Here is a 15,407-nt window from a genome sequence, read left to right as displayed (position 1 = left end):
CTGGTCCCGCGGATACCTTTTGAGCATTTTCACGCTAATACATCTTCCCTCGCGCGATGAGGAGCGGCAAACTCCATTAAAATAAAACTACCAGGGGTTGCGAGGAGAGAGAATCACGGACTCACTCGCTTGCGATGCGATGAGTCGTAAACGCGCGCAGCGAACCGGAAGTGCTGGACCAGCGCCAAACACCTTGCGCGCGTGTCTCGGCAGATTTGTTGATGCTTTCTGATGTCGAGAGGGATCGAGGGCGGCCCGAAAATGGAGGATCGAAGAGATCCTCGCCGATTTATTTCCCGCCAATGCACCGGCCGTTGTTTATCATCCTCCTCAAGAATGCAACCCGCGCGAAATTCAACGAGTCGTGGCGATCCATTTTCCGTACAGGATGCGAAACGAGGACGAGATCGTGAAAAATAGCTGCAATAAATAAATGAATAAACAAGCAGAATATTCATATTTACATATTGCAAACGTAAAATGCGCAAAAATACGATACTTATGAAGCGAATCTGTTGGACGAAAATCTACAAAATATTTAGATTGTAGCGCACATGTAATCTGCTAATGATTAATTGAAAGAATATCTACTTTGTCGAGATTGTACTGAAAGTTGTTCGATATATCGACGCTTTGCGAGGCGTGTAAGATCGCTGCGTTGCCTGGAAACGCCTCGGAAAAGCATAGCAGGGCGGAAACGTTGAAAAAGGGTGCGCGGCAGCCAATTTTTGTAAGTGCATCTTGAAATAATCATCGTTTCAAGTAAGTGGAGTTCCTCGTATCCACCATATTCCGTGCATAGAGACCAATTCAAAAGAAACCCTGTTTCGCTACGTCAAGTATCCCGTGTATACAATACTGTCGAAAGCTAGTACGCGTACAAATCTATATCGCTGGAGCACGTGTACAATAATAATTTCCAGAGAACCTCAAGTTTTTTAGGATTGAATTTCAGAAATGACGCGAGCACCGTCATATTCTTGAACAATGATATAATTTTCCTACATTATCATAATTTATTACGTACACAAATTGTACTCTAAATATGCAATTTCATGTTATATAACACATTTCATGCTATATATAATATATTGTAATAAAGTATAAATACAATGCGCACAACAATGAACATAATATTGTGTAATAACGATGATAATGATGATGATGATGACGGACTGTTATTATTCGCATGAGGAGTAAGCACGCTCAGGATTGGGAACGCCGGGAATGCAATGGGCTTAAATCAGCTCCGCTTTAAATCCCAGCTCGGAACTCGGGCGTTGAATTTCCGGCGATGCCTTTATCGTGCGGCTTTTTCATCAGAATTACAAACAATCGCCTCGAGAATGCTTTTTAATCCTGTCCAATAAAGCAATCGAGCCCGTCTCTGCAGCGGAATCTTCCAGCCGAGCTGAAGGAATCTTCACCCTCTTTCATTCCTTGCTCGGCCGTTGTTAGGCCGTCTTTGTACTCTATCTTTTTCTTTCCTTCTTCTCTTTCCTCCCCTCTTTCCTCTCTCTTTATTGCTACCTGTATATAACTCTTTCTCGCTTTCTATCTCTTTTTCTCTCCCGAGACCACCAATGCTCGACTCTCTTGTCGCTTTTTAAAACAATCGGCGCTCGTAAACAACGTCATTCCCAGCCCTTTGTTTCCGCCGCCATCTTGCAACGAGTTGCAGTTAACATGTTGGTTGCTCCTACACAGACAATTATTTTTATTGCTCGCGTCCGATGTATTTCTGGCAGCGGTGGTTTACAGGTATTCGTTCATCCCCGAGGCAACAATATAATATGCAACGTTTGCACCCCCCGTTCGAATTTTAACAATAAATGTTTGTTGCACTCTAATTCATTCGCAGCTCATCCGTGTATGTGCTTTAAAAGATTGAAAATGATTTAACGTTACATTCATATCAATATAATAATTCCTCAACCGTGTTACATCTGTTACAATGGTAACAATGCTGCAGCGTTAAATAAAGGAGGCATATAAAATCGAAGCATCTTTCCGTCTTTGCTGATGTGTTCCCTTGATCGACATACTCTCGCCGAACCTGCCGCTTTAGTTATATCAGCGATTTCCTTTCATTCCTTGCCCGCATGGTCGAGTCAATGGAGAAATTGTTACTGCCGTCGCTATTGTTACTTCCAGACGATGGGAACGATCTAGCTGGCGGTCATTCTGTGCAAAAGCTTTAAAGTACTTGAAAGAGTAGACGAAAGCTCTTAGCATGTCGGAGTCGGTTAGCGGTGAACGCTAAATGGAGCTCGACGATTTAACAGCGGCATGCAATCAGGTGAAACGCGATTATTTGCAACGCGATGTTGCAACGTTCTTGCGCTAGTTCTTGCAAAAATGTATGTATTTGGAGAATGCAAAATTCTGCGCAAAAAATTAAAATATCTTTTCAAATGAAATGAGAAACTAAAGGGTTAGAGAATTAATTTAAATTGATCTTACACGTCTAGATAAAGAGTCTGCCACGATCCGTGAGAATTAAATACATTAACGCAGTTAATCGAATGATTCATTATTCCAATGTGCCCCGCGATATTTAATCAGGTAATTCTCAGCGCATACTCAGCTAAACCGTCCTTATCTTACCCTCTGCTTAAACAAACAATGTTCTGCGTTCATCCCTTAAAGAGGTTTGTTCGAGCGTTGGAACAGCGTCGCGTCTTTTAATTTTGCGACGGCGATTTCGCAACCCCGTCGCGATTCCGACAAAGGACTTTTGAGGATTAATGGCAGCTGACTGGGAGTGTTGAACAACAACGATTAAGCCTCGTCACATAAGAATGCATCCCAAGCGCATAATAATCCCAGACGATGCTTCATCGCGGCAATAAATGTCTCGCCGAGCGATGCCCGCCGTCGTCGTCGTTGTGCTAAAGGGAAAAGACGACAAAATTGAAATTACCACTTCTAACCTCGAAAAGGGACCACCCTACGCCACGTCATTAAGTTCGGGCAAATAACCACCGAAGCAACGAAGAAAGATCATTTGATATAGAGATACTTGATATTTATTTTCTTGCAACTCGATTCGCGTTCTCCAGCAATGATCAAGTTATCGAAAGCAGCCTTCAATTATCACAACGTAGTAATAGAATTACCGCAACTTTATCATTTACTGGCATTTTAATACGCGAGTCCAACGCGGACCGCTGTTTCTTGCGGTGAGTTTGCACGCGGCTTTCATTAGCGAGAGCTGCCAACCGGAAGGCAGAAGCGCGGTTAAAGTTGGGAAGCTGATTGGAGTACCTCAGTGGTTTACCACCCCCATCGTCCCTCCTCTCTCCTCTCCTATTTCCTTCGATCGTTTTCTAACTTTTCGAAAAGTGGCCACGCTCATTAAGCGCAAAACAAACAATCCTCGTGGGGATTCAATGATTCTGGTTATTCTCGTGAAAGCAATCTGTTATATGTATCTGCGAAAAAAGAAACTGAATTGTTTGATCAGCGTTTCGAGACTGATTTTTCTTGACTCGTTTTGCAACTTTCTCGTTGTACCGAGGTCCATGTTTTCGCACTACAGCTGCTGCGTTTAGTTTCAACAAATAAATTTCATAACTTTACTTTCGAACAATTTCATTGAACAATCGTGATACTAAAAGGGTTAATCGGCAAGGAAAATTAACGGGCGATTTTTCGCAATAAAAAGATCTGAACAAAGTTGGCGAGCTCGAAAGAGTCTCATCGATTTTACAATCTACCCCCTTCGTAGACTATTATCCCCTTCCTCTTGCCAAGTCCCTCCCTCTCCTGATAACCCGACATCCTACCTCCATACAGCCGGAGGGATGGTGATCCTTTTCTTTTTCTTAATGCAGGTACGTCGCTGATTCGCAGTTAATGAAGCGAGAATGAACACCGAGGAAAAAAGACGCGTTTCACAGAAATAGGAAATGTGCATCCGGAAATGTTTCGCGGTGATTGTCGAGATAGAGATATTTTTACATGCTGGCAATGATTTTGCATAGAGTCCAAATCAAAGTCTTATGTAATTTTTCTAAACTATTTTGTCGTATGAATCATACATGAATATTCGACATTTGTCATGGTTATTAACAACTGTCGTATATCGACAACTGTCAATTTATGAATTGAAAATGATTAATCATCGGATTTTTACCCCTTTGTTGCAGACATTCCCACGCCGACTTGTACTTACGTGAGGTACAGCAGCCTGGAAGACGTGAGGCCGCAAGAGTTGGGTTTTCGCCAATTAGAATTCACGCCCATGGTTGTCTCAAAAATACGGTAAGGCTGTTTGCCTGTCTGCTCCTATAATCACGCCATTGTTAACTCGCTGTTAAAAGGAAGGCGGATGCTCGGCGAGTTGTCAAGACGGCTCCTTAAAGGGCTCGAATTTAATTATGCCGGCTCGGTAACCGCCGGAGCGAAGTCTTGCTCGTGCAGTGAGCGAATCTTCTAATTAGCGATGCGGTTGCCGTAGCTGCCCTTTGCATGCGTAAGGAAAATTTGTGTTACAACGAGAATAGGGCGGCTCGGCGTAAAGGGCGAAGTCGTTTTAGCAGTGACGCAGTGTTCTATTTTGCTTATAAACTATATCGTTATCGTTTGGTAAGCGGACACACGATCAAATCAATCAATCAATCAGAAAGTTTCGCGTCTGGAGATTTATTAAAACGCTTAAACAACTCGATAACGTAACGGTAGCGGGATTGCAAGATGCAATACAAAATGCAAATTGCAACTGGAATTTTACGAGTAACTCAGTTTTGAAGATTTATGCGATGTTCAGGAAATCTTGGGAAACCTTTAGAGATTATCGTAGATCTTTGGAAATCCGTAGAGATCATTGCAGCTTTCACACGGAAAATACCTTATGATTTACGCAAAGCTAGAATCTCTAGGGACTGCTTTCATATAATGAATGGTTAAAATTAGAGATTTGAATACGCGATCATTAATATTGCGAGGGGACACCTGACGTTGATGATTGAAAGGCAGATTATCTACATCTTAATTACCGCGTCAGCTAATGATTTATTAACTTTGATGTGAGTCAACATTGAAAGAGACAGACATCGTACTACGCACCTACACTTGAATAAATTCGAGTTTTCAATTTCTTCTGAAAAAGAAAATGATTTCTCTTGGATAGAACGCTTCCGTTTGAATGGTCAAAGTCAATAGAATCGAATTAATTTTTTCGAATCATCAAATCGAACGTCATTGGTGCCTGAGCATCCGGTAACTGCAAGCCGCAAGTTCAGCCACGTCAATATGTGGCAAACGAGATAGAAAGTTAGACGGAGCGCAAGTTAGAACGATCTAGGAATCCAAGTTTAAAGAGTCCGCTGTTATTATGCGCCAAAGCTTGCAAAAATCAATTTCGAGCTTTTGCTTGAACCGCCAATAAAAGCGCGAATTTCATTGCAATGATTTTATGATGCAATATAATACAGTCTCGATTTTTTATTTTACAGTTTTTAAATGTTGCTTTATCATTAAGTGACGCTTATTATAGAGAAAATATATGTCCAGCTATATGTCCTATATAAGAAAGCACTCATACAATCGCGTTTTTTCTCTCCATCTCTATCCATCTTTCCATTCATATATCGTACAGCAATAATTTAATTATTATTATAATTATTCTTATTTCGATAACGTTACTGCTGGAAGGCTACTAATATTGTTTGATTAACGAAAAGTCTCTTTACGCGCAACAAGACAACGTGTTTTCTCTGTATGCATGGGCGAACATTTGCCTGACCGATGTTTGCGCGTAGGCGGAATTAATTGACGCGACGAGACGTAATTGAAGGCCGGCAAGAGAAGCAATACTCCTCACTTCGCTCGAGATAATTAACGATTATAGAAGTAGAAATATTTGAACTGTTAATTCTGTCCTCGTGCATAATAAAGTATGTAGTTATTCCAAAGACGACAATAATTGTTAAACATTGAAATAAACAAAGCTCAGCTTTATTTATCCTCCTCTTCTCGGAGGACGTTTGGGCACACGTTTAGCACTTGCAACAGCTATATAGTGACAATAACCTGTCTAAAAAATAGATGGAGAATTCTCGGCAGCCACCAAAACTGGGACTCTTCACCGCAGTAAGGTGATTCTCTTTGAAGGGAAAAATCGACTAGTGTTTAGAAAAAATCACAGCAAAAAATTGCAATCTTGGCAATTCAGGATCGAACCTGATGAGGGATTATAAGCCAAGCTCTCAACGTCAACATGTATTAGCAAGCAAGCAAGCTGCGACTCCGCGAGCTGCGAGAGGGATGATAGTCTTATTATTCTTTTGCGGTTTGGTAGACCGACTATGGATATCGAGCAACCACACAAGAACGACAAGAACCCTTGGAAAAAGAGAGTTCGCAATTTTTTCGATATGCCGATACCTGAGGTTGCGTTCTCGCAGTGAATCTCATGGGAAATAAAGTGTCCTCCAAGATGGTGCGACGAGCGGAATGCCGAACGACTGTCGCGCGGAAAATAATCGCGCGGAGTCGCCTGCCGCGAGTTCGCCAAGTGCCAAATAAACGTCGAGGGAACTTGTCGAGTCACGGGGTACGGAACTCGCCACAGGGACCGACTGTTTTAAACGACAATCGCATTAGTACGGCGGCGGGCGACTGATTGCCACGGATTTCTCACCCTCTCTTTGATAGTTCCGCGCGCCAAGTTTTGGCTGCGAAGCTCCGTCAAAGCTATCGGAACTCCGCGTAAACTTATCCATTTCGGCCACAAAACTTCCCTGAGACCTGTCGTCGTGCCAAATCGTTGTGCCGAAGAACTACGCTACGAATGCGAAACGTCGAGAATCGAGAATCGACAGGCTGACTGCGGAAGATTGGCTTGAGATCTGTTTGGAACGATGATGATGGTAAACCTAACCGAGAGACATGGATGGAACTGTAGATATATCTTTTTTTCGCTGTTAAACAATTGCCATTCAATGATTTCGAGAGAAAAGCGTATATAAAAATTTGTTTGTGCAAATGTAATTCTTGAAAAATTTAAAATAATTAAAATTGTAGAGAAACGGTTAATGTCTTATGTAGCCTTTCCCTCAATTTTTTGGATATAATGATATTAACATTGATGATGATAGGAAATGGAAAATAATAGTAAGAATAGAAATTCTAGGAGAGTATTGCTTCTGGAAACATAATTCCAATTCCTTAAGAAGCAATTCATTCCATTCCCGAAGGAACGATAAAGGGCGAGGGTCGAATAGCAAGGCAGACATTTAAATTAAGTGGCTTTTTTTCGAAATTAGATCAGGGAGAATGTTCATCGCGCGTGTTTCCGTCATCGTCACGCCTTGACTAGAATATTTCATCAGAATCGACGATTAAAGTCTACGTGCGAATAATAAAAAATATTTATATTCAAACTATAATATATAATTACTAAAATACAGTATCATAGTTACGCTTTTATTAGACCTTCGAGCTTTCACGATTTTTTAGATTCCACTTCAATGTCATGTATAACAATTTCAATCGATTGTTAATCATCTTGCGATAAATATAGATAGACGCGCTCTTCGCGTATGAGATAATTTTAGTTATCAAGGTGCAAATCGACGCCCTTGTTTCACTCACGCTACATTTATTCGCTATTAGTGATAGACGATTTAGCCTCGCTTTTCTCTTCTGTCGACCCTTTCCGGTCCACGAATTCCCTCACAGTTTCTTCCGCGCTGTCGCTCTAATCAGTCATGATTTATAACGATATCATCATCACACGCTGCAGAGTTTTAAAATAATCTTGGAGGATGTCTAAGATCAACAGTAGCGCACGATATTGATCCCAAATAATCACTGATACGAGATTCATCAAGAATCCATCAGCAAAATAAAGATAATAACAATAAAAAGATTTGCAAACAATAAAAAGATTTGGCTGCAAGCCTATAATGCATCCGCAAAGAATGCAATATTAAAGAAAACGTCGTCTCTATGCAACTAATGCGACTCGAAATTGTCGATGTTTCATCTGACGATAAAATCAAGCCACAGATTGTTGTGCGGCTGAAAAGCTAGAGTCGCTCCTGAAATCGCTCCATGATATGATAATCTCGATATGCGCTGCACGAAAGATGAAGAAATTTACGCTAATTTATCTGTAATCCGTGAAAGATTTCGGCGCTAGCCGTCATTTGCTTTGCAAACAAGTAGCGGCGAGATAACATTTTCAGGAATTGATCGTGGCATCACAATGCTGCCGCTCGAGTTTGAGGACTCTCATTTTCGCCAACTCACTCCGGATCCTATCGAGTCACGAGGAAAGATCGAGGATCTATCGAGAGTGGGCAAAAGAAAATGTCCAACCGGCAAAATGAAGAGACGTGTAGGCACCTACCCTGTTCTCCTGCTATTTTCCTCCTTCTCGCGTCCTTAGATAATTTATCAGGGATTTCGGTTCGAATCCTGCGGGCTATCGTTCCGCACACACGACCAATATTTTTTACAATTTTTTTCCTCCTCCGAGCCGTTTTTCACGGTACGAGCTCGTGCGGGCTTTATCGAACCTATCCCGAAAATAACGCCATATAATTTACCCAGCAAAATTGCAAGGACGAAAATAAGCCGTGGCTTATTTTATTGATCTCTCGAATTCCGGGTTATTAGACCCTTTGCATTTTAAAATCTCCTCTTTCCCTCCTTTGGATTAGTTATAAATCCATAGATCCTCGATTGCTTGAATTTATCAACTTGCAATTTTTTAAACTGTCTCAATAATTTATCGCAAGTCAGAAGTGATGACTGCCCAATCACAAGAACAATATGTGTCATATAGAATTACGATTCAGCTGCAGGCTACGATCCAGTTCGATAAGTCCGCAGGATCTAAGGGTTTGATAAGCTCTGCGGATCCAAGAATCTATGAAGTTCTAAAAATCTCGGATTTCTCTGAGGGTTCGAAATAACCCTCGGAGAAACGTCACGCCATTCCGCGGCCGCCATTCAGCTCAGGGAATAACGGGCGAGGGTGATTTCCAATCTTTGTGCCCGAAAATCGTCCTTGATCCCCTGGCCGGAATCACTAGTGGGAAGAAAGAAGTATAAGGATATAACCTCTCGTCCGGGAAAACTTCCCTTCCTTTCTTCTCCTCTGGGTCCAGCCCCTGTCGCTGCCGAGAAGACGAGTTCTCGAGCCGGGGGCTAGTTTGGATTACAGGCAAAATACGTCGAAACGGTATCCCTTCATCCCTTAAGGCCGGCTTTTTCCCTTCCTTTGAGCGTAATCTCTTCACGAAAACGTTGCGATGAATGCACGTTCTGTGAGATAAAGAAGGCCAAGGCTGATCAAAGATTAACCGCAGAATGAAATTATCCAAAAATATCGTATTCTGGGAATTTCGCGGTTGTTTCCATAATTTATGCCTTTTGATCCCTAAAGCTGCTAATTAACACGAGTTAAAACTGAATAGCTGAAAGTAAAATTGATCGTTAGAAATAATTGATTAAAACAAGATCAGAGTTGAGGCTGCAACAAAAATACTGGCGAAGGAAGGAGTTGTGAAAGATGAAGACTTGAAATTTTATATCAGTTTCCACCATTCCCCGTCCTCTCCGTCTTATTTTGTGTTCGAGGTAAGAATAAACGCCCGTTGAGAAGATGAGAAATCGGCCGGCTGTGCCAAACGAGAAAAATACGAAAGAAACATGAGATGACGAGCAACGTTAGAGAAATAAATCGAGGGATGCAACGACAATTTTCCGATATAAATATGCATTGCTGGCTTGTGAGTTAAATTTAATTTCTTCCTTGCGTGAAATAACACGTCATTTCTCAATGATTTTGCTTTGGAAATGCTTTCCACAGAGATTTGGTCACTAGAATTCTCGTTCATTTTCCGGTCAAAAATAATTGAGTAATCGAGGCGTTGAAGCATCGCGATGGATGAAATCGCCGGGAGGAAAAGGGTTAAGAGAGGAAGACACAGAGCGTTCTCGGGGAAGCCATTCACCATTCTTCCAGATGGCTATTCAGCTACATGTTAAATGGTCTCCCCTATACCCCTTGACGTTCGGGACTTATCATTTGTCTCATTCTGCATCCCGTAATGTCCTCTTTTCGTAGTGTGTCTCACAGCAACGAGCTCTTTTCTGTGCCACCTTCTGCACCGCGGTAGCCATCTTGCCGCCCTTTTCTCCAGCTCTATTGTTACCGGCCCTTCATTGTCTCTCGTCGACGTAACTCGCTCGACCGGCACATGTTCGCGTTCCCTGCTCTGCACCGGAAACGGAAATGCTAGGGGCGCGTCTGCTCGCGTTTCTCGCACACTCGCTTGCTCGTCCACAAAAAAAGCGCAAGAAAATCGCAGGCGAGGTCAAGCTAAATGCTGAATGCATTCTTGATGCTGATTAAAACGTTGCCACTGATTACCCATCGCATTGCCGAGCAAATGATTCATTGAAGTAAACGGCGGAGAGAAAATTATATCAACGCTGACGACAGGTTTCGCGACTGACGCCTTAAAAAAACCTAGACTTTTCAATGAAAATTTGTCATCGCATATGCGTCATCGTATCCTCTTTCCAACGTTTCGATTTTTAAATATTTCCGTAAGCAACACGTACGAAGACGTATGATGGACACACGAATAAGGGCAAAATTCGCGGATGAATTACATGGCGCTAACTGAACGTTTGGAATTCTCGTTTATCAAATACGTGACATCTTTAGCCGCTTAAATTAAACGAGCCCGTTGTAACTACTCCGAATACGAACATTTATCTTCGTACAGTAACCGGTCCCCCTGTTTCCCGACATGCCTTAGATGCCCCCTCGTGATACTCGTTTTTGGCTATGTTAAACGACACCCCTTCCTTCATTCGTACGATCCTCAATGATCTCGAGAGCTATCTTAATTTAAACAGATGTAAATGCTAAGAAAAAGAGTAGGGAGTGTGTAATTCTACATTTTTTATAATTATCTAAGAACTCGCATCTGAGATATAGGGATTGTACTTAATATTAAAGTTGGACGAAAGTACGAAACACAGACGAAATTTTCGCCAAATTAATAAGGACGAAAATAAGGCTTGACGTTCACTTCGACTTCTTCAAGCTTTCGGAGATCAAAGACTTAGTTTAATTAGAAGCGTCTGCAGGAAAAGCGTCGGCAGAGCGCTTCAAAGCGCGGCCATAATCCGCGCGTTAACGAGCCTGGCGCACTAAAATCGTTACTTTGACGCATCGCAATTATTTATTGTGACAAGAGTCTGCTAAATTGGCTTCTTGCGATCTCCAACGGAAGACACTATGATCAAAGTGCGCATTTACTTTAATTAGCCGACGAGTCCGCTCTACTGCGTCTGCCGCTCTAAGGAATTTACGCGATTCCGGATACGATCCGTGCGTGTATTTGCACTCCAAGTGCGAACGATGAGGAACAATCGTGTCGGATAAACTGATATTGAATTACTTTCGACATCCAAAATATTATACAAGCTTTCTCGGACAGTGTGCTTGAGATAATAAAAGAAGTTATTTTTATATTTATCGCAGAGAATTATCTGCTCGATTCAGACTGAAGTTGTCTTTATGATAAACCGAAGGAGAATTTTATCTCATCGGCTGCAAGATCTTGAAGGTAAAAAAAGTAGTTTCTTTGTAAGGGAGACAGAGAGAGAGAAAGAGAGAATTATTCTTGAAGTAGAAAGCTGAAGCGGAGGCAGCTTATGAGCCAGAGGTCAATAATTTGGGGAAGGAAGATGCGTTGCAACGTTGCCAGACGAAGTGGCACTTTCGCGAAATCCGAGTTGCGACGCTCGCGTGTCAGTGGCGTGTCGTATCTTCTGAAATTTCATGCCGAAGTGTAAGATGATGTAAGCTGCGATACATGGTGGACACATTAGCGAGAGCACCTGGTGTAAACTAATTGATCAAATTTGTCGAGAATGGCAGCCATAATAACTTGAAGAGTGCATATATATCCCTTCTTCTGATATTCATTTTTCAATCACTTTGCAAAGATTTTCAAAGGCTAGACTCGTGGACTCGAGGACAAAAAGCTTGAGAAATCTGATTAATCATCAGCCATGAAAGCAAGAAAAGAAAAATAAGAATGTTTTTCCATCCCCATTAGCGCATGCTGCTTTGAACCTCGTTTGATAAAAAAGTTCCACACTCTAATTACTAATCCATTTATATAAAGAGCGATGCATCCTTCAGTTCCTCCTTCGTTTGCAGATAAATCGTTCAGCAAAGGACAAGGACAAAAGATTGTAAAAATGTGCATGTGAGTGAGGGGTGGTTAACGGAGGAGTGATTTATCGCATAATAATACCCCGCGTTATACGCGTGAATCGCAATCGATTCACGTGTAACATTCCGCTTCATGAGCGATTCACGCGGCACCGAATGCGCCGAAACACGAGTACGCGCTGAATTGCAATCGGGATTGAAACGGTGTTCAAAAGTAGTAATAAAATAAATCGAACTCGCCAATTAATTCGTCGTGAATTATAGAAAAGCGGAGGGATGAAGAAGGAAGGGGTGGCATAGCATCGTCGTAAATAACAATAAAACTCTATTAATGCGGTAGCGCTGATAGTTACCCCGGCCTGGCATCGAGCCAAAAACACCGTACCGGCTATTCACCCCGCGAAATACACGCTACCCTACCCCAGGATCTCGTGCTCTCGGGGGTGGATGACGACGCGCGCGCGCGCCCGCGCGCGGCTGGACGAGTGAGAGCAGGGGATGCTCTCGCATACCAATGCTACACCCGTATGTAATGCAGAACGGTTATGCGGCATTACGCAGCGAGGTAGGCACTCCGAAACTGGCCAATGGTACCGTGTATCGTCAGCCGGTCGCTCGTCAAATTGTCCGAATTGGTCCGAAGCAAATGCACGGATGCTTGCGGTTTGTGATGCAAAGCACACTGAATGTCATAAATGTCGTTTCTTCGTAGATGGCCTATTGTATCTAGGTATTTGTGTACCAACGGGCAATCACGTATTGTCCGCGTTAAAGGAATGGCCGGTACCGAGTGATAATCAGTATCTCACCCCAAATAGCAAAGTGATGACTAAAAACATCATTATGCTACTTGAGACACGCATTGTATGTATCATAACTGAATATATGATGCAAAATACAAAAGGTCGAAAAGATTTTTGAGGCTTTCGTTTTCTTTTACCATGTTTGCTGAAATGAATGTATTAAGTGCAAAAAATATTTTAATAACTGATCGAGAATCTGGAAAAGTTGATCCGAGGCATAAAGACCTAAAAGAGGCCGAAAAAGACGAGAAAAAGAGATCCCGCCGTGCCATCGGCGGGATAATCCATCCTCGACTCCTTGTGCGCTAGGGGTTTGTTTTCCCTCGATTGCTATCGAATCAAGGTGGAAACGATATTTGTCGCCCACTCGAAAAGAAACTTTCCTCCACTTGGTCCTTGAGGCAGCCCGACGACGTTCTGATCCTGGACAGTGTCGGCGATTCTTCCTCACGTATTCCGTGATAAACTTAATCGCGCCTTAACCGCGTCCAACAAATTTTAACCCTCCGCACGACGACGACGACGACGACGACGATGACAACACAAAGAGCATTTATGTATTTCCAGGGATTTCCGTAATCTTCCGCGCAATATCCTGCCGGGATTCGCGATATAACTTCAACGACGGAACGCTCGTTATCGATTCGTGAGATTGACCAGACCGCAAAGCCGCGTCTTGCGAGATTTCTCGATTCCGGTCGTTTTCGAAGCAATGCGCTTTATTACGGCTAAACAGGCTGACCGGGCAGTATATTATTACCGCGGGAAGGGCTCTGATTTATTACCAAGCAGGCTGCCAACCCGCTGCCCAATATCCATGGCCGGTCCCATTGGCCCGAACAACGTCGGCGTCCCTATTCCCTCACCGCCACGTCGACGTGTAGCTTTTCCTCGCTATATCCGGCCGAAACTATTAATTCCCATCTCCCGCGGCGACCGACGCCGCATAATTCGATTCTATGGAATTACCGCACGACGACGACGACGAAACGGTGAGACGACGCGCGATTGCATTGTTGCATACAAGCTGAGAGTTTCCAGCTTTATGCCCTGGAACCTTGAGTTCCAGACGCGCCTGCCTCCGTAAGGGTACTTCATTTCGGCCGACTCATTTCAGTCCGGTAATAATCATCGCCCGATTTCTTGGAAATTTATACGCATATTTATCGACAATTGTATCCAGTCCTAACTTGATCTGACTCGACGATTCTTCCGCGACCTTTAGTAGATTTTTCCTTTAAGTTTTGCTTCAAGTTCTTGTTGAATCTTCGACTCGGTTGACTCGGTTTCTATCATCAATATTTGCAATCTCGGATCCAACCGTGCGTCGAAAAGCCGCAACTGATGAGCCGCGCCGTGAAATTACGCGAGATCGAGACTTAAATGTTAGCGGGTAGATAGAAGGGTTGGAACGCGCTGTTACTCAGCGCGCCCTATTTACTCCGATATCTACGAATACGCGTATTACAGCATGGCTCGCGGAAACTCAATCCACCACTGCGTCTTGTGGCAGCTACCCTTCACCGGCAAATCACGACAATCCTTCGTGATGTAATGACTCGCGTTCGTCGAGGGTGCAGGTGAGCTTGTAATCGTGTTGGCGACGAGAAGATTGAGGGAGCGGAGCGTGGCAGGAACCTCGTGAAATGTTTCACGGGGTTGTAAACGCTGTCGTCAGCGAATTCCCGAGTGGAAACAAATTCAAGTTGTAGAAAAGTTTATTTATATTTTACAGTTAATTTGTTTCATGCTGAAAGCTGATTCTTCAATCAACTATAGTTGTATCTCAAACAAACTTTTAATTTATTGAATTAATTAGATTCGTTGAATTAAAAGTTTGACACACGGCTGGAAAGCCATTTTATGAATAAAATTTTAGACAAAGTGCGCGTGTAAATCATGATACTCGAATACCAAGTATATATTATTCCCTAGACGCTCGTAAGAATTTCCTCGATCGATTCATCCCGCGTTGCAATCTGCAGTTTAACGCATGCGAGAATACTTAAACGTAAAATCACACTTCAGCACCTTATAAGGCTGCTATAAATTGTTATCGATTCCAGGGATGAAGTTGCCACGACGAGAGATGGAAAGCGTCGTTATCGCTTTTTCCCATAGGCCGGGAAACGCGGCCCGAAGAACACTTAAAAATAGTAGCGCTTAAAAAATGCAATACCGCGACTGCACAAATAGCTCGCGTTTAATTGACTAAACCTTTGAAATTAACGTGTCGTTATTGTTTCAGGATTTCTGCGCCATTCCAAGTGGTCGCTGCGATTCTCATTCTTGCTGCAACAGTATCAGCGTTGATTGGTCATTGTTACTCCGATCACAGGAGTCTCGTAGCCTGCGGACTCTTTCTGTTGAGCGGTAAATAAATCTCCTGA

General features: G+C 42.8%; 1 protein-coding gene across 8 annotated transcripts in view; it reads left to right on the top strand.

Annotated features, from left to right (window-relative positions):
- The window catches only part of LOC105287636, a 51,386-nt gene that overhangs the window by 20,506 nt on the left and 15,473 nt on the right, over nucleotides 1-15,407 (top strand). For all 8 annotated transcript variants that reach the window (XM_011353362.2, XM_011353354.2, XM_026970889.1 and 5 more), the window contains exons 3-4: nucleotides 4,152-4,266; nucleotides 15,266-15,390. In XM_011353362.2, the coding sequence (XP_011351664.1) occupies nucleotides 4,152-4,266; nucleotides 15,266-15,390 (240 nt within the window). The remainder of the gene's footprint in view (nucleotides 1-4,151; nucleotides 4,267-15,265; nucleotides 15,391-15,407) is intronic.

Source organism: Ooceraea biroi, chromosome 7, assembly GCF_003672135.1.
Source record: "Ooceraea biroi isolate clonal line C1 chromosome 7, Obir_v5.4, whole genome shotgun sequence".
Classification (NCBI taxonomy): Eukaryota; Metazoa; Arthropoda; class Insecta; order Hymenoptera; family Formicidae; genus Ooceraea; species Ooceraea biroi.
Note: the sequence above shows the minus strand (reverse complement) of the source record. Positions and strands in the feature narration are given on the sequence as shown.